Source organism: Astatotilapia calliptera, chromosome 12, assembly GCF_900246225.1.
Source record: "Astatotilapia calliptera chromosome 12, fAstCal1.2, whole genome shotgun sequence".
Classification (NCBI taxonomy): domain Eukaryota; kingdom Metazoa; phylum Chordata; class Actinopteri; order Cichliformes; family Cichlidae; genus Astatotilapia; species Astatotilapia calliptera.
This window is the reverse complement of record NC_039313.1, coordinates 32,229,814-32,247,521: the sequence shown is the minus strand read 5'-3', so window position 1 is coordinate 32,247,521 and position 17,708 is coordinate 32,229,814. Positions and strand designations below refer to the sequence as shown.

The following is a 17,708-nucleotide window of genomic DNA, read 5'->3' as shown; positions in this document are numbered from 1 at the left end:
CCACAAGACTGTAGCACACAGCTGCAGCCCTCAAAGCTTGACAAGAGAACGACAGAGACATCTGCACTGCAAGAAAAAACAAATCCTGCAGAGTGCCGGGGAATGTTTGCACAGAAATCAAATGCAAAAATCCAAGCAAACAAAAAAATATGCAAAGTAAAGATACTCTGTATGTTTTAAAGGGACAGTTCACCTCAAAAGTACATGTCTTTCTTAAGCTTGTAGTGCTATTTATTCAGCTACATCTACTCAACACACAGAAAAGTAAATCAGATTGTTTTAGTATATTAGTACAAGCTCACATTCCTGGTTTATCATACCTCCATCCACTCGGCCACCTCCCACTGTGGGCCGCACGCGGGGCTCTTGCAGGGTCTTCTCTCCACGGGTCTCTCCAGGTCAGCCATGGTGCAGAGGTCACTGTAGACCGAGCTGTCCAAACCCGGCGAGAGCATCTTCCAGCAGCGCACCTGACGAAACTGGAAACCCTCCCCGCAGGTCCTGGAGCACTCGCTCCAACTGCTCGCCTCCCACCTGAAAGATTTGTCCATAATTATCAGAGGAAAAGAAGCAGCCACAGTAATGATCTGTTTATTAAAAGGTTTATGTTCCTCCGGGGGATCGCACCTGGGCTGACATTCTCGGCCAATGCAGAAGTCATGGACTGGCTCTGGTCTGGTCAGAGCATCGCAATACATATCGTGTACTTCCACGCCATCGTAACGAACACATGTGACAAAGGACCTGGAGACTCCTGGATTGTAGGCAGAGTAAACTGATTTATGCAACACATTTTATATACAAGGGGGAAAAAAGCACAGTGCACACAGAGTATCAAAGTCCTTTCTAAGTGCATTGGATTTCTGTATATTAGTGCAATTCCTGTTTTGTCTTGAAGCTGTACCTATATTGAAAAAAAAGTCCAGTGGAAATCAAAGTGACCACTAGTTCAGATGAAGTCAAGCTCAGCAGGAATCTCAGTAGATCAGCTTATCCTAAACTGATGGCTTAGGTGTTAGCTGTCTGCTAAAAATCTCTATACTGCATGCTATCTGAGATGCTTTCGCCCGTTCGCGGTTTTTACAGGTAAAGTTGCTGTGCTGCTTTCCAGAATTGGAAACACTTATTCATTCATAACATTTGTTCATTAAAAAACAGAGAAAAAACATGAAACATAAAAGTAAGCGCGGGAGAGGAGGTGGGTTGCAATGCAAATCATCTTGCACATGTGCAGCTCCTGTGGACTGGCTAAAACTGGTATATGTTCAAACTGGATGCATAGACAGTACAGCTATCAGCTCACATGGGCCGACACAGAGATCACCAAATTTGCAGGAATTGGAGTGGAGCTTGAATTTGTGCCCTGGCATAAATTACGTTAATAATAACTTGTTAAATCTATCTTCATTTTAAACAGAAACAGAATGCATTGCATGTCTTACATAGACAATGGGAAAATTACAAATTATATGGAAAGGAACAATCACTTCGCTGCACAGCAAATGCACAGAAAGTTGCTGCACCACACAAGCTCTGTCAGGTTTCAAGAGTCAAAGGTGTTACAGGGACCTGTCAGGTCTGGGATCTTAACTGATATCACACTCTCACTGAACATGGATGTTCTCATGGATGTTTTATGTGTGCTTTGAGTGTTTGCATACCTATGGAGCAGGTCATGCTGCACGGCTCCTGTGATGAAAGTTTCCAGCGGTACAAGTCAGCAGGACTCAGCTTCAGGTTCTTCTGGTAGAGCCGCTGATTCCCCCTGTCACGCACAAAGGACACAGGTCAGTTGTGTGTGTTTGAGTATGCAACTGCAGCATGCTATGCAGATGCAGTTCCTATGAATCCTCAACCTGCAGATATCAAGTTTTCAGGGCAACATTTTAAGAGCACGTCTTCAAACCGGGTAATTTGAATGAAATATCCTTTTCAGGACTTTTAAGAATACCCAGGAGTAAACACACAAACACCCACACAGAGGCAGGCTGTCTCCCAGGCCTCAGACAAGCACAGCATGACAGCTGATTCACAGCCCGCATCCCGGCAGACGCACTTTGTTTTTTCACCACATCACATAAAAGTCATGCACACATTCCTGTCATAACAGTCGTTCCCAGACATTTATCTGAAAATTGGAGACACGTTGAGTTATACCTCACCGGCATCCCTCCATGTAAGCCAGACCAAATCCTGTCCATTATTTTCTCACCAGAAGTGATGGCAGCCTGACAGTGGAACACGTTCCCCTCTGCATCATATTTCTCACTTTTCTTGCAAATACCTTGAATTATTATTATTATTATTATTTCTAAGCACGGCTGCATTTCCCACCTCCTCCACCTTCCTCCCCTCTGTGTTGCTCTGCTCCGCTCGTTTCCTCTCCTGTCTCTGTCTCCCTGAGGAAAGGGCGTGTCACTGTATGTTTTATAGCTGCTGGCTGCAGAACGGGTGAAGCCAACATGAATTATAAATATGACGAATGCAAAACCTGCCAAGTCTACCTGTCGGCCTGTCCTGCAGCATATATCTGCCTGACTGCTGTACTGACCGTATATCTACTTGTCTGTCTGCATTGCTTCCTTGTACAGTACTGGTCCACCTGCTTTTCTGCCAATTGGTCTACCTGTCTGACTGATTTACTGCCTGCACTGTTTATCTATGCGTCTTCCTGCTTTGCTGCTTGTCAGTTAACATGGCTGTTTTTTCTTGCAACCAGTACAGTGTACATTGTGTATATTGTCTCATCTAACTGCCTAGCTACATGCACATGCGCCTGATTACCTGTCTAAGTGTACGTCTGTCTTTCTACCTGCGTTACACTGACTACCTGTTATTTTGGCAAAGCTGTCTGTTCCACTAGCACTCTCACTTTGAACCTTTTCTTGCCGTCAGTCTTGTCTCAATGTGACACTCTGTGTCTCTGCCAGGACATCTCTTTAAAAGCGCCCATTTCTCTCAGCCTGCTTCTCTTTAGCCTGCAGCCAGAATCAAGTCCAGAGGTTTGACAGTGTGTGAACAGTCTGAACACTTTCAGTCCAGACTTCATCCGATTTGAGATGAAATGTCTTTATGTGAGCCCAAACCTGAACCTGTGAACAACGGGCTTCTGCTCTGCATCATCTTAAAACTCATATGCGATGCTGATGTCCCTTATGCTCTTTTTACATTACCTGGTTCTGTTGGAGCGGTTGGAAGTCCTCCCGCCGCTCGGCACCGTCCTGTTCTGGCTGTCTCCGCTGTCGTTGCGTTTCTGGCCCAGAGTAAACTCGAGTGTATCGTTTAGATCATCTCGCTCCAGGCTGCTCAGACCCACTTCTGCTGGTCCCACCTCAGAAGAGAACAAACTGTCTCCCTCGGTCAGCAGCTGGTTGGTCGAAATGTTGATAAGTAACTCATCTGCACCAATTCGGCCGTCCATCAGGACCCTCCAGATGAGGTTTGGGGAATCGGGTGGTGTATCCAGGCCCGCACCATCAGTAACAGGTTTGGCAGTGCTGTCTATTTGGCTGCTGTTACCTTCACACAAAGTCAACAAATTCAGCTCTGCTTATGATGGAAGTCATTACAAGTTATCTGAATAAAGGATTTCATAAAAGTATATTTTTTAAAAAAAAAACAGGAAACACTAAAATCACCAACAAAACCTGTGATTTTCTGGAATCTGGAGAAATCTCTGCATGGAAAGAACAAGGCTGAAAATGTGTAAGAGTGTCAAACACAAGTCCAGGGGGCCAAAATTGGGACCAGAAAACTTCTAAACCAGTCCAGTGGATTGCTTTGGAAAATGTGAGAGAGGACATGCTCTTTGGACTTTAAACTCTATTTTTCTATTTATTTTTGTAGGTTTTTTTTTTTTTTTTTTTTACTTTTATAGCTTTTCCTAATGATAAAGACCTGAACCATGGCCACCATGTATGTCTGTGCTTTACCTTGTTACTAGTTACAGAGATCTGTGCCGGCAGATTTCTTTTATTTACTAAAGCAGAATCTTTTAACATGTAGAGAAAGTGAGTAAAAACTCAGTGAGTAAAAACAGAGAGTGAAAACACGAACGAGCGGTTTCAGTCGGAGCGCAGCATCTTGTCCGTAGTATGATGTCGACTGGAGTAAAAAGTGTACGGCGAGCCTTTCACCACCGCCGCCTCTCCCTGAAGCAGTGGTGTAATGGCCTCAGCAGTCAGCTGAATGAGCTGAGAGCCCTCAGGAAGTGCCATTACTGCTCATGTTTGTGATGCTGCCTTTCTTAAAAGAAGAAAACGCCACAAAACTCTGAATTTTTCATCTGCTGCTGATTGTTTTTATCTAGCCGCATCATGAATAATACAGAGTTGCAAAGGGCCATCTTACACACATCCAGAATAAGGCAGTAAGATGGAGGGTGGTGCTACAGAGAGGCCAAGTACAGGTTCACTAAGGAAGTGGACATTGCCAAACATCAGCACTCTGAGAAGATGCACCAGCAGATCTCAGAGAATGACTCGGCCTCTGTGTGGAAAGGTTTTAGGAATATTACAAACTACAAGCCTAAAACCCCCCACTCCACTGACGACTTGCTCTTGGCCAACACCCTCAACGACTTTTACTGCCGTTTTGACGAGCCATCAGGCAGCCTTCACACCTCCAACGACCCCAACAATAGAGACACTTTGGACACTCATTCCCCCACCTCTCCCCCCTCCATAGAGCCATCACCACCTTCAAACTGTTCACCTACAACACCCCCCTCCTCACCCCACACAAAAGAGGATTTCACACCACCTCCTCCCACCACAACTCTTCATATTCATGAAGCAGATGTGAGGAAGCAGTTTAAGAATCTGAATGCTCGGAAAGCTCCCGGCCCAGACGGTGTGTCTCCTGCCACCCTCAGACACTGTGCAAACGAGCTGGCCCCAGTGTTTTCTGGCATTTTCAACTCCTCACTGCAGGCATGTCACGTGCCTGCCTGCTTCAAGTCCTCTACCATAATCCCTGTCCCCAAGAAACCTAGGATCACTGGACTAAATGACTACAGACCCGTGGCTCTGACATCTGTGGTCATGAAGTCATTTGAGCGCCTAGTTCTCTCCCATCTCAAGACCCTCACGGCCCCCCTCCTGGACCCCCTGCAGTTTGCATACAGAGCCAACAGGTCTGTAGATGACGCCATCAACATGGCCCTACACTTCATCCTGCAGCATCTGGACTCCCCAGGAACCTACGCCAGGATCCTGTTTGTGGACTTCAGCTCTGCCTTCAACACCATCCTTCCAGACCATCTCCGAGGCAAGCTTTCCCAGATGAATGTGCCTGATCCCATCTGCCGGTGGATCACTGACTTCCTGACGGACAGGAAGCAGCACGTGAGGCTGGGAAAGAATGTCTCGGACTCCCGGACCATCAGCATCGGCTCCCCTCAGGGCTGTGTTCTTTCTCCTCTGCTCTTCTCCCTGTACACCAACTGCTGCACCTCCACCCACCAGTCTGTCAAGCTAATCAAGTTCGCAGATGACACCACCGTCATTGGGCTCATCTCTGACGGGGATGAGTCTGCCTACAGGAGGGAGGTTGAACGTCTGGTGTCCTGGTGCAGCCACAACAACCTGGTGCTGAATGCCCAGAAGACAGTGGAGATTATTGTGGACTTCAGGAAGCACACAGCCCCACTCCCCCCCATCATCCTGACTGACACCCCCATCACCTCTGTGGACTCATTCCGCTTCCTGGGTACCACCATCACCCAGGACCTGAAGTGGGAGCCCACCATCACCTCCGTCATCAAGAAAGCCCAGCAGAGGATGCACTTCCTGAGGCAGCTGAAGAAATTCAACCTGCCAACACGGACGATGATGCAATTCTACACTGCAATCATCGAGTCCATCCTCACCTCCTCCATCACCGTGTGGTACGCTGGAGCCACTATCAGGGACAAACAGAGACTGCAGCGTGTTGTGCGCTCTGCTGAGAAGGTGATTGGCTGCAGACTCCCATCTCTGCAGGACCTGTACACCTCCAGGACACTGCGGCGTGCAGCTCGGATCTCAGCTGACCCTTCTCACCCTGGACACAGTCTGTTTGACCTGCTCCCCTCAGGCAGGAGGCTCCGGTCCATTCGCACCAGAACCTCTCGCCACAAGAACAGTTTCTTCCCCTCTGCTGTTGGACACATGAACAATAACCACTTGACTGTCCCCGCCACTAACACATGACCCTACGCTGTGTCACTGCATCATTTCATGTCTGGCACTGATCACCACCTGCACTCATGTATATATCTTTCTACGTAGCACTCTTAATTCTTATTCTCATGTATATATCTCATGTATATCTCATGCACATATCTTTCTTTCTACATAGCACTTTAATTCTTATTGTTTGCACTGAAGCACCGCAGCAAATTCCTAATGTTGTAAACCTCAACATCTGGCAATAAACCCATTCTGATTCTGATTCTGATACCTGGCTTAGGATCCATCATCTGTCTTACAGTCATCTTATATCAGAACTTATTTTTTATATTGCTTTATATGCCCTGAGCTACACTTCCAGGAGGTATAAAGGTAAAGGAATTTTTTCTCTAAAAATGTGCATGTAAATTGTATGTATTAGTGTAATAGTTTATAGAGAACTTGTCACATAATCTCTACCTGTAAACTTTGGGGCAGCTACTCCATCTTCACAGTCGATGGCTGCTGTCTCCTCATACACCTCGTTGGTCTCTTTGCCCTTCTGCCCATCTGTACCTTCTGTCTCCACCTGGCCCCCAGGAGCCACCTGGTCACAGATGCTGCCATTGGGGGTCAGTAGACCACTTACTTCTACAGACACCTCTCCGGCTGAGGTGTCTGACCCGGTGTAGACCGGAGGAGGAGGAACGGGTGGCAGGGAGTCTCGGAGGACTGTGTATTCGTAGGTGATGTAAGGTGTGCGGCCATTTTGGTTCCACACCTGTCAGATGAGGAGAGTAAATCGAAGATGTTTATGGAGTCACAAAACAAAAACTATAATTAGACCAACTCAAGGGGGTCTCAGAGATAGACTCAAACATTCAGACAGAAAATGTTTGGTTTAATTAAATTTTTTTATATAACTGTTGCCTCAAGGATGAATGTGTTGGCAGTCTCCCCTGCTACGGTGAAAAAAAAACATGCCGTCAGTCTGAATCAGCGGGACCTTTAGCCCATAGCTAGCTAATAAAAACAGGCCATTACAGCAAATATTCCTACATTTCTATCATATAAAGGCTTTTGTGAAATATTGTGTAACGATTTTTAATGGGGATTAAAAATGAGAATTTGTGATATGTGAAGTCAGTATATACAGTCATATGAACAAGAAAGATTTCACATGTTTTCAGTTTTCAGTTTGATCCGACTGTTTGTGCAGCTTTTCGGCTGTCCAGCATCTCTCTGCATTGCTATCTCCTCGGTCCCAGCGACCTCCCAATAAAAGAAGCTGATCAACCCAAGCTGCTCTGCCAGCCTCCTGACACCCCCTGAACCCACTGCACCACGACTCCTGTGCAGCAGAACTGCAGACCACACCTCCACCACAACAACATTGATTCATTATGTTTTGTGTGTGATTGTCTATGCTCAGCTCTCTTAAGGTCCCGTCAAAGACACGAGGTCTGTACTGGGCCATTGCGAAACATTGATTCTTTTCTTTTTCAGCCGTTCTGTTGTAGACTTGGTGCTGTACATGAGATCATTGTTATGCTGCATGACCTAGTTTTGGCTTTAGCTGTCGGACTGAAGGCCTCATTTCTGGCTGTCATGGGCAAGTTCATGGGCAACAATGCAAGATGCCCAGGTCCTGAGGCCACAAATCCCAAATTATGACCCCTCCACCACCATGCTTACAGTTGGCATGAGGTGTTTGTTCTGGTATGCCGTATATGCTTTTCTTCAAATGTGGCTCGTTGCAGTATGGCCAAACTTCTCCATTTGGCCTCCAAATTGTTCCAGAAGTATTGTGGTTCATTCATAAGAGACTTGACGAACCCAAGCCGTGTTGCAATGTTTCCTTTAGAGAGGTTTGGGCTCTCATATGCTCTTGCATATTCAAAATTTTTCATCTTAAAATTGCTAACTGGTCACCGATTGAACCAACACAATAAATGCTCACAATGAAAATTCATAGTTCTTTTTGTGCACACGTTTGAAATTCATAGGTGTTGTCTGTGCACATCTGCACTTTCCAAGGTGAAAGCATCGATTTCATGTTGGTTTTTTATGGATGAAGCCACAGTACTTTAACTTTGCACCATGGCAGCAGCGTGGTTTCCACAAGCTATAAACAACAAGACTTAAATCATGGAATTCAAGAGTAAAGGAGGAAAGGGTAATGTGTACCAGAATATTGATGGGTTGGTCAATGGGGCCTTTGGCAACAATGTACTCGATACCAGTCTCATACACGTCCATAGGTCGGCGGTATTTAAAGACGGTGCCTGCTGCATGGAAATTCTGCGGACTGTCCACCTTGTAGTCACCGTTAAAGAAGAAGTTTCCTGCCTGATCAGTCACAGCTTTAGGAGGGGGAGAAGCAGAATTAAGAGAACTTTAAAACAGTTCTTTGCTTTCTTTTTACACACTGCAATAATATTTGTGTGTGTGCGTGGGGGGGTATATACCGAGAACATCAGCCAATTTCTTCCTCTCGATGATCTGTATGTCCCAGGAGCCTTCAGGGATTTGAGTTATAAAAGAGTAACCTGCATGACAGCAAAGAGAAAGTCATCAGCAACATGGCATGCTCTTTGTTTATTTAACAGTAATGACAGATCGGTCAGTTTTTAATTCAGTGTCTGGTCCTGTCCTAGTTATATTAGGCCATGCTACACTGTAATAATAGTTTTTGAATATGCATTAGGTAACTGAACTGCGAGGTTTACCCAGAGTCGAGGGTCCTCGACGGAAGTTTCCAGTGACTCGGCTGCAGCTGCTGCCGTCACCCTGACAGACACCACACTTATCCAAAGTGTTGGAGGAGAACAGTACCCCATCACATCCAATTGGCTGAGCAGCAAGGCAAGATGTGGGAGTACAGAAGACAAAGAATCGTACTAAACATGTGATAATAATTAGCTCGCTTACCACAATTGTTTTGGGAAGGTTATCCAGAAGAATTTACTGTGCACAAAAGTATCATGTGTAAAAATGGTACTACTGAAAGATTTAGCTTCTTCATTGCTTCTTCATGTTTTGTTTTATCTACACATTGTAACTCTTGGGGATTTCCCAATTATTGTCTCAACCTTAATGAGAAAAAAAACCATAGTTCCTCATGCTGCATTGAAGGTGTCTGTATCTTTATTGTACTGCATCTAAACAATGTTTCAAAGCAATGTAAAACCTGTGCTTCCTGAAGTGTCCGCTTGAGGCTGGCTCCAAATCCCCACAGATCTTAACATACCTAACTTTGGCTATGTGATTAACACATTTACAGTCTGAAACAAAATACAGTTTCGGTCTGTAAAGCTAATTTCCGCCCTGTTCTCTTCCACTTATCCAGTGCAGGGTCACAAGGGTGCTAGGAACTATCCACGCTGTCATAGAGTGAGAGGCAAAGTACACCCTGGCAATTTAACCTAATCCCACCAATTACATGCTTTTGGACTATGGGAGGAGGCCAGAGGACGCAGAGAGAACCGACATAAACACCAAGGAATATGTGACCTCCGCATCCTCCAGATGATGGATTTGAACCCAGTACTCTCTTGGTGTAATGTTCATTATAGAGTGCAGAAACCAACAACTGACGTGATGCTACATCCTGCAGTGTGGCTCGGCAATAAATACAAATAATGTTGTGTTAAATTTGATTGGGAGACATTAGCATTTAGTGATGCCAAATAAATAAGAAGCTGGACTCACCTCACACTTACCGTCCACGCAGACGCCGCGGTAGCTGCTGTACTTGCAAGACGTGCCGTCTCGTGCCATCACCATCAGCTGCCTCTGGCCGTCGGTCGTGGTGCAGTGGAGGTCACAGGGATTGCTGGAGATATGAACGTAGTCATCTGGAGACAAATGGTAGATGTTTTTCACTGTTTTATACCCACTTAAATTCGCAAGGTCAGACTGCATACTGCATATTCCTAATAACTTCCGGCAATGTTATACAATTATTCTTTAGCCACAACTGTTCATTTCTTTACTACTGTACTCACACTGCATCATAGTGGTACAAATATATGCTGGTATATACCAGTATGATGTATATAAATAATATACAATTATTTCAATTATAGTTTCATTATGAGGACTCAAAGCAACATCAACTCTCACTGGTTTTGTAACCTGATGAATCTAAGTAATACTTTTACTCCTTTTTTCTCAGGTTTGATTTCCATTAATCAATAATAATAAAAAACGCAAATCGGATTCTTTAACTAGTCCTCAACAATTAGTCATGAATTTATCTGCCATCATACTGTTCATATCCTGGTTTCAAGTTCTCACGTTTCCTGTTTTATTTTGAAACATCTCAAACTGTTTTCATTCTTGTTAATTTTGCTTCTACTTCCCAAGCCTGCCTCAGTCCTGCTGTAGTAAGTCTGAGACTGTCTATCGCGTTACCCTCTGTTCCAATTAATTAGGCCGTGCCTGTTAGATCCTACAAGGCCATAATAAAAGTAGCTTTTTTGAAGGAAATGCGAAGGCATCTCAAATGTGCATTATTTTTAAACACCACCAGAGGGCGATAGCTCAAGTTGCAAAAACACTACTGGTCCTATAGGAGTCTTTAGGAAAACGGCCCTTTGCTGGTGTTTCTGTAAACACTTTCCTGCTAAGTTTATGGGCTCAGTCACTCATTTCAGGTCGTATGAATAAAACATCAAGTCCATTTTATAAATCTTGGTCATTCTAAGTTTCAGTATGCTCCACCCCTAAATCACATCCAGGTTCAAAACGATTAGTTATGTCTATAACTTCTGTTCCCTGAAGGAGAGGAACGAGGTACAACACATAAGTATGGGATATCACGCCCTCGCGTGTCCTGGCTGAAGAAACCTTTATTCACGCCTTTACGGCAGATGACGTGTGATGACACGCGCAAGGCCCCGCCCGCACATATAGCCGCTGCCATCACCGTCATCCCTCAGTTCGATAGCCGCTCTTCACCGAGCCAACTGCTCAGTGGGGCCACCCTGTGTTGTACCTCGTTCCTCTCCTTCAGGGAACAGAAGTTATAGACATAACTAATCGTTCCCTTTCAGTCGATTCACTCGGTACAACACATAAGTATGGGACCTATATACACGCCCCGCAGAGCAGCCACCGAACCGGAACGGGACCACCACATCCTTAGTGAGTGGTAGACCCAGCAGAAAGGACAGCATGAGCCACCGAAGGGGCTGTAACGTCCAACCGATAAAACCGCACAAAAGTGTGCGGCGACGCCCAATTAGCCGCTGCACAAATATCAGCCACAGGCACCCCTCTAAAAAGAGCCCATGAGGTCGCCATCCCCCTGGTGGAATGAGCTCCCACCCCGTGGGGCAACGCAAAACCTCCGGTGCTGTATGCCAGCGAGATAGCTTCTACAATCCAGTGGGACAGCCTCTGTCTGGACAGAGCTCTACCCCTATTCGGATTAGCGAAGCAGACAAACAACTGGTCACACAAACGCACATCCCGAGTGCGCTCAATGTAGGTGCGTAGCGCACGCACCGGACAAAGAGAATGCACCCTCCTCTGCTCCTCAGATTCAAAAGGAGGGGAGCAAAAGCTCAGCAACTCAAACTCCATTGAACTATAAGATGCAGGCATGACCTTGGGAAGATAGGCGGCATTCGGACGCAATACGACCTTGCGGCCATCAGGAGAAAACTGTGTGCAGGCAGGATGCACAGACAGCGCATGAAGGTCCCCCACTCGCTTCGCCGAGGCCAAAGCGAGAAGTAATGCGGTCTTATACGAAAGAAGTTTCATATCTACCGACTCAACGGGTTCAAACGGAGGGCCACAAAGGGCCTCCAGCACCAAAGACAAGTCCCAAGCCGGGACACTGGACTTAAGCACGGGCCTCAGCCGGCGAACCCCTTTCAGAAAACGCACGGCGAGGGGATGCGCACCTGGTGTCACCCCGTCAAAACCGATATGACAAGCAGATATAGCCGCTAAATAAACCTTGATCGTCGAAAACGAAAGGCCTTTATCCAACAGCTCCTGCAGGAATGTCAAAACATCCACAATAGAGCACTGAAATGGGAGAGTGTGGCGGTCCTGGCACCATCGCTCGAAGGCTCGCCATTTGTAAGCGTACAAGCCTCTAGTAGACGAGGCCCTGGCGCTCTGAATCGTCGCTACCACACTAGGTGGCAGACCCTTAGCAACCAAGTTTAACCTCTCAGCAGGTAAGCATGAAGGTGCCACAGATCCGGGCGCGGATGAAACACTTCCCCCCCCGCCTGAGAGAGGAGATCCCTGCGGAGAGGAAGCTGCCAAGGACTTGCTGCAAGCAGGCTGATTATTTCTGCATACCACGACTTCGCGGGCCACCAAGGGGCCACCAGGATCAGAGAGAGGGAATGCCGACGCACCCTCTCCAGAATTGGAGATATCATTTCCACTGGGGGAAATGCATACAGGAGCACGTCTGGCCATTGGTGCGCTAGCGCGTCCAAGCCCAAGGGTGCATCGTGGTCGATTATGGAGAAGTACAGGGGGCAGTGAGCATTCACCCTGGAAGCAAAAAGATCTATTTGCGCCTCGCCAAATAGATCCCAAATCTGAGCCACTATTGAAGGGTGTAACCTCCATTCTCTCACCAGAGGACCCCCCTGGAGAGAAGGTCCGGCCCCAGGTTCAGGTGGCCCGGGACATGGGTGGCTCTTAGAGTCAGAAAATGAACACTGCACCATAACAGCAGAGAGCGAGACAGCTGCAACAGGGGAAGAGAGCGTGTTCCTCCCTGCCTGTTTATATAAGACACCACTGTTGAATTGTCCGTCCTGACTAAGACATGCTGGCCCTGCAGGACTGGACGGAAACGCTTTAGAGCTAAGAACACTGCTAACAGCTCTAAGTGGTTGATGTGCAGCTGGCGCTGAGCCGCGGACCAGATCCCTCTCACTGACGCACCCTCGCACAGCGCTCCCCACCCACTTAGGGAAGCATCTGTGGACACCACCTTGCGAAACAACACCCTCCCAATCCGAGAGCCCTGGTGCAGTAGCCCGGGCTCCCTCCAAGGACGGAGAGCTAGCATGCAAGACGCAGTCACCGGCAGCCTCCTCCGGAGGTGACGCGAAGCACACAAACGGTGAGAGAGAGTCCAGCGTTGAAACGCTCTCATTTTCAACAGCCCAAGCGGCACTACGGCGATCATAGATGCCATCATGCCCAACAAGCGCAATATCGTCTGGAAACGCAGTCTGCGTCCCAGCTGAAATTGAGCGAGGCAGCGATGAAACGCGGCCACTCTGTGCTCTGACAACCGTGCGCGGCTGGAAAGAGAGCATATTTCCAGACCGAGAAAAGCGATCTGTTGACCTGGGATTAGCGAGCTCTTCTGAAAGTTCACAGAGAACCCCAGTGTCTGAATGTGTGACAGAACCCGCGACAGCTGCGTCTCCGCCTGTTCTCTGGAGCAAGCCACGAGAGCCCAGTCGTCCAGGTAGGCCAAGATGCGGATGCCCCTCTTCCTGAGGGGCGCTAGCGCTGCCTCGGCACATTTCGTAAAGGTGCGGGGAGCGAGCGACAGCCCGAACGGCAGCACTAGGTATTCGTAGGCTACGCCCTCGAATGCAAACCTCAGAAACTGCCTGTGTTTCGGGTGTATAGCGACATGAAAATAAGCATCTGTTAGATCGATTGTCGCAAACCAATCTCCCGGGCCGACTGCACTCAGGAGCTGTCTGAGTGTTAGCATCCTGAACCTGTACGTTCGCAGGTACGTGTTCAAGACTCGCAGGTCGAGGATGGGACGAAGCCCTCCCCCTTTCTTCGGAATGACAAAATAACGGCTGTACCAACCTTTGTCCGTCTCCGAAGCGGGGACCACCCGTATTGCTCTCTTCTGTAATAGCGCCTGTATTTCCTCTCTGAGTACCAAGGCTGCCTCGGGGTTGACAATCGTGTTCACGACTCTTTGGAAACGAGGCGGCTTGACCCGGAACTGCAACCGGTAACCCATGGCAACGGTTTGCAGCACCCACGGAGAGGGGGCGCAAGCGCGCCACTGAGGGAAGTGAGCAGCCAGCCGGCTGGCCTGCAGCACTGACGGCGGGGCGCCGTCGCCCCCCAGTGTGTCTGCAGGGGACTGCATCCCCTGCCTGACCTGGCTCATTTCGCCTGCAGGTTGAGCATTTGAGATTGTTTGAGAGTAAACAACACTCTTTATTGATTGCAACATGGGAACATGTACATTTATACATTTTGTTGGGTGCACCTTTTCCGGGGCATAACAATGAAAAACAGCGGGAACACTCGATGTGGCCGCTTGAACATTCAACACATCTGAACCGTGTGCAGGGGTTATGTGCTTGGGAGACCGCGATAGGGAAGTGCAGCGCCTTCTGGGGCTGACAACCTGAACAGAACTTAAGCGGCACCTCTTGTGCGGCAACAGAGGGGTAAGAGCAGCGTCTCCCTGCTGCCGGATCCCTTCCCCACTCGCAATCACAGCTAGGAGGGCTGAGGCTTCTTCCTCCTGGGCGTCGGGTCCCGTCGGGGGCCCGGGGGAGGGCCTTTGCCCCAGGCCGACTGGCGTGGAGCTCGGGCCGGAGTACGTGCTCCCGCCGGCGGCCCTCCCACTCCAGCAGTGGGCGCCGGTCTCTTGCCAGCTGTCAGAGGAGCGGCGGGCCTGTGAGAGCTAGCAGTGGGCTTGGGCTGGGGCTGGCGTCTGGGGATGATGTCGCGCAGAGCTTCCGTCTGCTTCTTCCTCAGATCGAATCTAGCCTGAATGGCTTCAAGTGAATGTCCGAATAACCCAGCCGCAGACACTGGTGCGTCCAGATACACAGCTCTGTCTCTATCAGGGACGTCGGAGAGGGTCAGCCACAGGTGCCTCTGCGCCACCACTGTCGAAGCCATCCCTCTGCCCAGGGAGAGCGCTGCACAGCGAGACGCACGGAGGATGTAATCCGTGGTGACTCTAACCTCGTTAAGAAGAGGTGACAGCGGGCTGTCCTCCGGAACCAGCGATCCAAGCTCCGCCAGGCACATTGCTTGGTACGTCTGGAGCATGGTGACGGAGCTCATGGCTCGAGCGGTGCCGGCCTGAGCCCGATAAATCTTCTCCAGCTGCGAGGCCGAGAATCTGCAGTGCTTGGACGGCAGAGTTGCGGGGCCACCGACACCATGGTTATGGGACGGGGCCAGATAAGCAGCCAGAGACGGCTCCATAGGGGGTGGGTTAGCTAAACCAGCTCCCTCGGCGCCGTCCAATTCCATGTACTGTCCATAGCCGGGCACAGTGACGCGGGTAGACAGAGGTTTGTCCCATGACGCTGTTAGCTCGCAGAGAAAGTCTGGGAACATGGGGAGGCAGTTTTTGGCCGTTGCGGGCTCCGGTGGAAGGAAAAAACCCGCAAACCGCGACGGCTTCCGAGCTGGTGGAGGAGAGGGCCAGTCCACCTGCAGCTTCTCAGCGGCACGGCGAAACAGGGAGAAAAGAGAGGTGTCATCGTGGCCGACCGGCGCAGCAGCGGCGGCATATTGGGTCGACAATGAGCTCTCCTGCTCATCCTCCGACAAACCATGGATGTCCAGGCCGATGTCCAGCACGTCATCGTCTTCCTGGGGAGCGCTGGCGGGCTTCAACCCAGGCTGAAGCCCGTCAGCGCTCCTGCATGGTTCCGGTCCGTCATCGGCTAACCCGTCAACGTATTCCATGTGGTCAGCCCAGCTAATCGCGGGGACATCGACCTGAAAATTTTCGTCTTCGGACTCGGACGAAGCCGGGGCTCCAGACTCGGAAAGAAGAGGGTCATGCCGTGCGACAGCCGAGCGTCCCAGCACTCTTTCCACAAACGTCACCCGTCTTTCCAGGGTCGAGCGTCGGAGCTGGCGACAAAACGCACAAGCTTCGGGCTCCGTCAACGCTCTCCTAGCGTGGACGATCCCCAGGCAGACAGGGCAGGCATCGTGCTGGTCGCTGTCGTGCAAAGAGAAACCACATCCCTGAGGACAGGGGCGAACAGAAGATTTCTGCTTTGCTCGCTTCGGTTTGGAGTCCATTCCCAAAACGCAAAGCGAAACGCTGCACAAGAAAAACTTGAAAATAGCGCTCCGCGGGCAGCCTACGCACCAGCTGGGCGGTGGAGGCTAACACCAACAGGGGCAGTTAAGCTAGGTTCAAGTTGGCAGACAACGGAGCTAACTAGCAGTAGCTAGCTAGCCCAACTCAGCAGAGGTGTTCTCAGCGAGGTGAAGAGCGTAAGAACTGAGGGATGACGGTGATGGCAGCGGCTATATGTGCGGGCGGGGCCTTGCGCGTGTCATCACACGTCATCTGCCGTAAAGGCGTGAATAAAGGTTTCTTCAGCCAGGACACGCGAGGGCGTGATATCCCATACTTATGTGTTGTACCGAGTGAATCGACTGAAAGGGAACACCAGGATGCCAACTGCGGTAATGTCACGTCTTTTTCAGTGTCTGCTGGTCCCACCTCAGCTACAGTAACTGATCAGAGTTGGAACTCTTGACCGCTCTTTCAGGAGCATTTTCATGGCTGGTGTGATGAATTTTCAGATGTGCTGCAGTTTCACTTAAGAAATTCTGTGATTTTGTTCATTAAAATGCTTCGTAGCACTAATTGGCCAGTGTCTGTGTGACGCTCCCAAGCAGTCTATAAATGCACTAACAACGATAGCATTGACTAATGCCTTAGCACTTGACCTGGTCATCCACTATCAGCACATCAAAATCAAAGAGGCCAAGTCCATCTTTTATATGCAGTTAAAACCACTTTATCAGAAGATATACAAAGTTTGTTACTTTGGTTTCTGGTTGTGTTGAAGACTAGCAGGTCATAGAGAAGAATTCCCTCATCACTGCACTATTTAAAGAGAGGCTGTCAAGGTTTTTTCTTGGTGTTATTACCGGGATATAGAGGTTTCCACTGATAGTTCCTCCCATTATAACGTTGTGAGTTAAAGGACCAACATTGCTCCTCTCTGAAGCTCCTCCCAGTGGGAGGACATTCCTGCAGAGAAGAGACACAACACAGACCATTTAAAGAGGTTTGTTTCACACTTGTTAATATGTGGTTTTACGGTATGCTATACAAATAAATTCTTGTTAAGCCTTTATTTGTGCAGAGGTGGTTTCTGAGAGTACACTGTTGGGAACTCCACCCAGCTCCATGACAGCCATCCTGTTCAGTCAGCCAGTCAAATCCACCGTGTTTGTTTTAATAAAGGTGTGAGACAAAAATGAACTGGAAGTGTGTGACTCACTTTGGTGTTGCAGAGATAATATTTCTTAGCAGTTCCCGTACAGGTCATGTTGTCCTTCCCAGCAGCAGCTTTCTTTCTTTGGACCGAAAACAAACATTGAATGAAAAAAAATAAGGCAATAAAAATCATACTGAGTAGAAAACACAGTAGAAATATATCAGCATTGTTCATGTCTGTTAGCTAAGCATAAATACATTTCACCCCAAACTTATCACTCTAAACTGAGAGACTATATAGTAGGTAGCATTGAAACTGTTGACTGTCAGGTTCTACTCAATATGAACCTATGTAGGTCTTTTATTGGAGTATATACACT

At 48.4% G+C, this 17,708-nt stretch overlaps 1 protein-coding gene across 1 annotated transcript in view; it reads right to left on the bottom strand.

Moving 5' to 3' along the window:
• Positions 1-17,708, bottom strand: part of ttc16 (tetratricopeptide repeat domain 16) — a 43,283-nt gene that overhangs the window by 6,027 nt on the left and 19,548 nt on the right. The window contains exons 4-14 of the mRNA XM_026188583.1: positions 17,393-17,468; positions 17,037-17,139; positions 9,861-10,006; positions 8,879-9,002; positions 8,618-8,698; positions 8,337-8,512; positions 6,630-6,930; positions 3,174-3,519; positions 1,662-1,765; positions 628-754; positions 321-534 (exon numbers count right to left, since the gene is read on the bottom strand). Coding sequence (XP_026044368.1) covers positions 321-534; positions 628-754; positions 1,662-1,765; positions 3,174-3,519; positions 6,630-6,930; positions 8,337-8,512; positions 8,618-8,698; positions 8,879-9,002; positions 9,861-10,006; positions 17,037-17,139; positions 17,393-17,468 — 1,798 coding nt within the window. The remainder of the gene's footprint in view (positions 1-320; positions 535-627; positions 755-1,661; positions 1,766-3,173; positions 3,520-6,629; positions 6,931-8,336; positions 8,513-8,617; positions 8,699-8,878; positions 9,003-9,860; positions 10,007-17,036; positions 17,140-17,392; positions 17,469-17,708) is intronic.